Genomic DNA, 7668 nt, shown 5'->3' with positions numbered 1-7668 from the left:
GACATGAGCATTTGGCATGGCAGCTTTTCAAAGGGGTGTCATTTTTCCTGAATAATCTGCCTTCCTTTTGTGCTGGAGGCACATTAACAACACATTTACGGCTGGAAGCCTTCTCTCTCCAAGCTAGGATTCCTGTACTATTCTAAGGCTGGCTCATCCCCATTAGCACACAAATACAAAACACACACCAACCCAAAGCCCCCTCCAATAATACCAAGCAGTGGCAGGTAGTTGAAGGGTTTAGAAAGCCGAAACAGCCAAGTCCATAGAAAACGGGATGAATACGTAAGGACCTGAATATGGGGTAAACTGTTAGCCTTTTGTCATTTAAAGTGACGACTTTAACCCTTTGCCTTCACAGGCCTATGTGCCACCAACCCCCACCTCTTCTAGCATTCACCATTAAAAACAATGAAGGAAAGGAAGTTTTAAAACTGAAGGAAAAATAACGCCTTTAATGATTAACATTTGTAGTCTCATGTTTCCACAAATAAAAAGGCAAAAAGGGACCTTATGAGAAGTGAGCTGCAATAAAATTAAGTCAGTTGTTCTACATTTATATTAAAAACATTACAGAATAAAGTAATATTAAGGAAAATTACATGAGTATTTTTTAACCTCAGAAATAAGTTAGGCAAGTGGAAGATGCATATATTGAGTAATCCATTTGTATTAGTATCAACTGCATATGACACGTTTGTAATAAGGCCTGAATATTCAAAGTAGAACACGGCTTATTCATGTGGCCCCTAGTGTAATTGAATTGCATTAAATGCAACCATTGGTAAACATTGGCAAAATGCCCCCAACCAAACACGAGAAAAGCTCTGCCATTACTGGTATGTACAGTACACACCGAGTAGATATGTGGACCATTCATGTAGACTTCTTTAATGTAGACCCTCTCTCTTTGCATCAGATATAAAACGGATTTAAACCACTGCTATTAAGAATCTACGTGTGCAATTTGTAAGTTGTGTACTATTTATCAGTTCAAAGTCATGGAAAAAAGGACTTGTTTACTTCTTTTACCAATGAAGAATTGTCTTTGCATGTTTTAAGCAACATTTCCCATGGAAAGTTTCCACAACATGGGTAACTGAGGGAACCCACACAAAAACTACTGCCTACAGCAATCATTAATGCTTCACCTGATGACAGCAAGCAATTCACTCACATCAATGCTTAAACCACAGCAAATGTTCCCCTTGGAGGAATGAAATGAAAGAAAATCATAGGTATGCAATTTTTTTGCATTTCTGCTATCTATTTTGTGAATGTGCCCAACTCAAATTTAGTTCAAGTTATTGGATGATGTAGGTACACAAGATCATTTTCTTAATCCTCGCTTTAGCCATTATGAATTTTTAAAGGCTTCCAGTTCCACTGTTCGACATATTTTTAGTGATTATACAATATAGATCGTAATTTTCTTTCATGATGACTACAAAGAAAAACATGTAACCAATCTATCCAGTTAATGTGCACTTACAGTTTAACACTGAAAACATACTCAGTGAGCACTTTGTTAGGTATTTATTAGACTTATTTATACTTATTGGTCTTCTACTGCTGTAGCCTATCCACTTTGGTTTGACGCATTATGTGTTCACAGATGCTCTTCTGCATACCACTGTTGTTGTGTGGTTATTTACATTGTCCCTTTCTCCACTGAACTCTCATTAACAAGGTTTTTTTGCCCGCTGAACTGCTGCTCGTTGGGATGTTTTAGTTTTTCGCACCATTTTCTGCATTCTAGCGACTGTTGTGGATGAAAATCCCAGGAGATCAGCAGTTTCTGAGATATTCAAACCACCCATTTTGGCACCAACAATTATTCCATGGTAAAAGTCACTTGGATCACATTTATTCCCACATTTGTTCTGAAAAACAGCTGAACCTCTTGACCATGACTGCATGCTTTTATGCTTTTAGATGCTGCCACATGATTGGCTGATTAAATATTTACATGAACAAGATGGAGTGCAGGTCTACCGAATAAAGTGCTCAGTGAGTGTATATTCATTCACGGAATTAGTAAATCATCACAACAAACAATATCTAAGAGAACATTGTGAAGAGTACCTTGTATAGTTGTCCAAACTATATTTGTAATTACTTTTCATCCCATGGGTTCCAGTACGTATTTTGTGTGGCCTTGTGTACACTGAAAATCTGGTAGAGAAACTAAAACCAGAATGAGCAACTAAGCTGGAACAGTGCATGTTGCCCTAGAGCTAGTCTGTCTAAAGAATGCCTGCAAAATTATTTGGCTTCTCTATAACTTCCAGATGCACCCCTGGAAACAACATGAGGATTCCAGCAATTTAAATTAGTTAGAAAGGCAGTGAGCAAAGTCTCATTTATCACAATCTCCCTATAAAGACAAGTGTTACTGTCTTCTGGTTATTTTTTTGCAAGTAACTTGTACTTCTGTTACCTGATTCTAATCTTCCAACCCTGGGGAAATTATTCACACGCATCTCTCGGTATTAAAGATCAACGCATCTCACACAGATCATTATCAAGCACCTAAGCATACCCAAAAGAACATTTAAGATGTAGCACAAAATAATGGAGACAAAGTAGTCTACTTTCAAACATTAATATATTTTCTATTTTATAGTGAACATATGCATCAGGCCTGACACCCTTGTCACCCTCATTTTCAGCAACCACAAAAGTATACTTTAAAACAGGGCAATGTTTTAGATGTCTCAAAATAAATATGTTTTTTTTATAAAATAATAAAACTTCAAATAAATATTCTTTACACTAAACAATATGCTGAAAATTGAGAAAATATACTTTTTTTAGGCTCACTGTACAATTTGCATGTATAGTTGAGGGGATACGATTCATGCAAGGTAGTCTACTTGACTGATATACATTCAAATGAATGTACAACATTAGTATGTGTACATATATACACACTTTTTCAATCAACGTGCCTCTGGGTTGGCACAATGTTTCACAGTTGTAATGTATATATACAAAAATAAAACATCTCTGGCAAAAAGTCTGCTAATTTACATATTCTGCAAATGCTACTCAGAAACAGTTGGGAAGGAAAGTTTGTAGCTGTAGCTTATCAGTTGTATTAATAGTTTGTGCGATTAACAATCTGAACCTTTGTCAGAAAACCTCTTGTTAAAAAACTGTAGCTGGAAAAAAAACAAAAAAAACAATGTGAACCACCTCAAACAAACAGCTATGTACCCCATCCCATCATCTACTACAGTGCCAGAACTAAAGTTAATTACTGTTGATGACGCTCCGTATTGATTTAAGGTGCTTGCCTTACGTTAACTTCTCAGTATTTTTGCAGTGCACAACGTTGGTGTTTTTGCACCGACAGCCCGGTCGCCTGGCCCTGTCATAGCAGCACTGGGTCAGGCTGAGGCACCCCTTTGCAGGAAGGTAACACAGCAAGCAAGGCAAAAAGACAGACAAGACACCCATTGCAGACCAGCGAACACAGCAGTGGGACTGGCTGCAAGAGCAGGGCTTGTCTGTGCACATGTCCTCGTCATCACTCGAGCAGTGGTAGAAAAGGCACTTGACACAGCATACACAAGTGCCGTAGTCCAGGACGTTCTGTGCGGAGCAGACGCACCGCCGGCCACAGACCCAGCAGGATGGCAGGGTCCGAGGGCACGTGCACTCCTCACACTTGCACTTCCCGCACTCCTCGCAGCGGTACGCATGCTTGCCCAATTCCTCCTCCACAGAGGGCTTCGGCTTCTCCACCTTTACTTCCGAGGGCTTGGGCTGCGTTCTGATAATCCGCTCAGAGTGGGAACTCTCCAGAAGCCTATGCTCGGAAGACGTGCTGCTGGTGCTCATCTGCGTGCTACTCCGGGAGCCCGTGCTCATTGTACTCACTGACCTGGTAAAAGCGGTTGGAGAAGTGTGCACGTGTTGATGTTGACCATACCCTCTTTGAACAAACCTCTGCTGCTCCTGCTCGATCAACAGGCCCTCAGCTGGCTCCGTTTTCTGCTGGGATGTTGGCAAAGTGCTGACCTGTTTACTTCCTGGTCTGGGGGCCACCATAGGTCCTTCGGTGTACTCATTGGCACTCCTGATTATCCGAATCTGATCCAGTGATAGCACCTGGACCTGCTGGCTCAAGGCCTCCCTGGGATTGAGATCCCCATTCTGTCCCCCGCTGTCACGGAGAACATGCAGCAAGCCAGGAGACCCATTGCCATTCTGAGTTCTTGTCTCCATGTCTACTCTGAAGAGGTATCTCTCCTGCAGGCATTGAACACATCTGAAGTCCTGTAAGAGATGAAACCAGCGAGTGAAGTATAAGCTCAAGCAAAAAATAAAGCATTTTAAGATTGATGGAAATGCCACTGCCAGCTTAGCTCATTTGCATCAATATGAGAATGCAAGAGAAATCATTAAAGTTTTGGTCTGCTACTCTGCTGCACACTCCTAAATAAGAAAACAGGATGTTACCATTACGAATGGCTCAAGGCCGCACTAAGACTACAATCAATAGCAAGATGAAAGTACTGTACACTCAGTGAGCACTATTAGGTATTCACTAGACTTATTTTTTTCTTCTGCAGCTGTGGCCCATTGACACATTGTGTTCAAAGATGCTGTCCTGCATACCACTGTTGTAATGTGTGGTTATTTGGTCACCTTCTGGTCAGCTTTGACCAGTCTGGCCGTTCTGCTTGGTCCTCTCTCATTAACAGGGCTTTCTGCAAGCAGAACTGCTGCTCACTGGATGTTTTTGTTATTCGCACCATTCGCTGCAAACTCTAGAGACTGTTGTTGTCTGGCACCAACAATCATTCCATGGTCAATGTCACTTGGATCAAAAATGTTCCCCATTCTGATGGTTGATGTGAACATTAACTGAAGCTCTGGACCTGTATCTCCATGAATTTATGCATTGCACTGCTGCCACACAACTGGGTGATTAGATAGTTGCATGAATAAATATACCTAATAAGATAAAGTGCTCAGTGAGTGTATTTCTCCCCCTTATTGAGTAAAACATGGAGCAAATATTAGAACTTAAGTAACTGCAGTTATACCAGTGTGATCTTAAATTTCAAAAAGGCTGTGTTGTACTTTTAGGTACTTTGTCTCCTGTGTGTGGCCCAGCACCATGGCCTTCATATTTTCGCCTCATAATAACACTCCCATATTTTAATAAACAAGAAGAGCGCAATGAGTTGTAGTTCTATTTTTCTAATATAAAAGAAGGAGAAAGGACACCCTGAATATTAATTAAAAGGTTTGACATGTGGCTTTGACATGTGGCCTTAACAAATGGAGTGTTTTTGGCTGTAAATGGACACACTTGATAATATAGTGCTAAAGGGGCACTAACATGCATTACAATGCTGAAGATAGATTTTACATAAGTGGCTTACATTAGAGCATTTAAAAGGAGATATGAGTGAGGGACTCGGTTAAGGAAGGGGTGTACAATATGGTTTAATAATCTGAAAGTGAAAACACAATTGATCAAATAAGTGGCATTCTTTTGTAAATTAATTTCAACACAAGTCAAGTTAGTCATTTAAATTGAGAGAACCAAAGTTATTAAATCGGTTTAAATAGCTTGAGTCTGTTCAATTGGTTGCACAAAAGTATCTGACAACATGCATTCACGTTGGTACAATTATCTGACAACAGAAACGTTGTAGTCGGCTCTGGCCACCATGAGAAAGTTGAAGTGCAAACCGCATCAGAAAAGCCCAACTTACTTAGCTACAAAATGCAAGCGAGACCATTCACGGTCAGACTAACGATATACTTTGACAAAACTGTTCGCGTTATTTAACTAGATAGCTAAAACAAAACTATATCTATTGATGAAATGTAAATAGGCTAAGCAAGGGTCCGTGTGCGCACGTTATGATTGTATGACTGAGTTCAGATTGTCATTGGGGTGGGGCTTTTGACAGACAAATAGCTAGCGCTGGTAGCGAAGTAAAACAAAAAGTTTCCGACACCAATTTGTGTCAGCGAAACCGCAAACAAGGCGCACTGCATCTTAAAATAACCTAACCGGAAAATGGAAATTGTACCATCATCACCTCAACTAACAAAGTTATCGAGCCAAGCAATGCATGCCTCTACAGCTAACACGAGCTACTTTTGCTCCATGCACGAAAAGCGCGTGTAAACTATGTTAAGTTACTGGGTCAGTTGAATTAATTACGGTTATAGTGACTGCCTTATTTACACTCGTGTTTACAGTACATAGCGAACATTAAGGTTACATAACTAGCTAGCTAACTACACCCTAGACCCAGATAAACGAGACGTTTTGTCAGAAAGTTAAACCAGCAACATCCAATAAATATAATTATTTTGTTAGATAGGCAAGTTAACGTAGTTCCAATGTACATCATTTACCAACTACCTAGCTAGTTAATGTTTATCGAAATTAAGGGTTATTGCAGCTAGCCAACCAAAATGTCGGTTATACCTCTTTTAGCATTAATATTTAGATGAGCATTGCTAAAAACAAATCGTGCATAATCTAACTTTATAACTAGCTAACAAACTACACACCAACGCACAGCACCGTAACGCTTAGCTAGCCAAGTCACCAACGCAAACATTACAGAATAGCTCAAATGGCGCGCAGTGAGCCCGTATTACAGACATAGCATAGTCACTGATGCCGAAACCCGAACTATTCGAACACACGGGTAGAATGCACAAAGCTAGCGGGCAAGCACGAATGCATGCTAGCTAGTTTGGTTGGCTACTAGCTCCGAAGGCTTCCCAAAATCATCCTGCAGAAGGTTGATGTTTTACTGTAGTTACATAGTTTTACAGTTTAGTAAAAACACTTACCGTGCTCACACTGCTAGCTACCACCCTCCTTTTTGTTGAGTAAAAGTAGCCAACAAGGTAACTCCAAAACTGGGGATCTCTCTTTTACTCCTTAAAAACAACTTAAGCAAACAACTGGCAACTCCTCCGCAAAATGCAGCTGAATAATTTTCTTCCAATAATTAGTGCCAGATCCACTTTTGCATGAAAAAAATATTTTCAAATATATTCCTTTGAACTGAACACGTGGACGTACACAACAGCAGAGAATAAAGCCATTAGCGAATAACTTAGCCAACTTGTTATCTACTTTCTGCAAGAACAGTACCTAGCTAATGTTAGCCAAATATATTCCGCAAGCGACACGTTAGCAAACTCGATGTGAAATGTAGCTACATCTAGCTACAAAATCGCTCATCGATATTGAAACACGCACGGTGGCATGCGTGATGGATTGTTCTCAAAAATCGACGTTGTGGTTATTGCATGTTTGGCTGCTTTGCACACTGAGGTGCTTTCAAGTTTTTTCTAGTCTTCTTTTTTTCTTCTTTCCGGAGGAGGTCGGGTTTATGCAGTAAATGGCGTCATGTGGAAGTGAGGGGGAACAGAGAAGTTGTTGTCCCAGAGGATATATCGTATCCGGTCCCAGCTCATTGGCTCCACAGGACTTTGCATTCACACTGTTCTGTGCCAGAAACTGCTCTGAACTGCGGGGGTCATTCTAAATTTCTGCAAAGATTTGACAAATAGTTGGCCAAAAGGTTAAGCGTACACTTGCTTTTCCCGTTATCACACGAGAATAATGAATCCTTGAAGAATACAAGAATGATACAAATACATAATAATATGATC

The 7668-nt window shown here is 40.2% G+C and overlaps 1 protein-coding gene across 1 annotated transcript; it reads right to left on the bottom strand.

Moving 5' to 3' along the window:
• Positions 1–2589: 2589 nt before the first annotated feature.
• LOC133124229 (protein sprouty homolog 2-like) lies at positions 2590–7393 on the bottom strand. The gene is made up of 2 exons (XM_061235229.1): positions 6838–7393; positions 2590–4284 (listed from the first exon to the last, which is right to left on the bottom strand). The coding sequence occupies exon 2, from the start codon at positions 4231–4233 to the stop codon at positions 3301–3303; it is 933 nt and encodes a 310-aa protein (XP_061091213.1). The 5' UTR covers positions 4234–4284; positions 6838–7393; the 3' UTR covers positions 2590–3300.
• Positions 7394–7668: the final 275 nt, after the last annotated feature.

Source organism: Conger conger, chromosome 3 (genome assembly GCF_963514075.1).
Source record: "Conger conger chromosome 3, fConCon1.1, whole genome shotgun sequence".
NCBI lineage: Eukaryota > Metazoa > Chordata > Actinopteri > Anguilliformes > Congridae > Conger > Conger conger.
This window is presented reverse-complemented; position numbering and strand designations above follow the sequence as displayed.

What these genes read in the sequence shown, in the direction of transcription:
- LOC133124229 (XM_061235229.1), bottom strand. Translation starts at nt 4,233, where the DNA reads ATGGAGACAAGAACTCAGAATGGCAATGGGTCTCCTGGCTTGCTGCAT.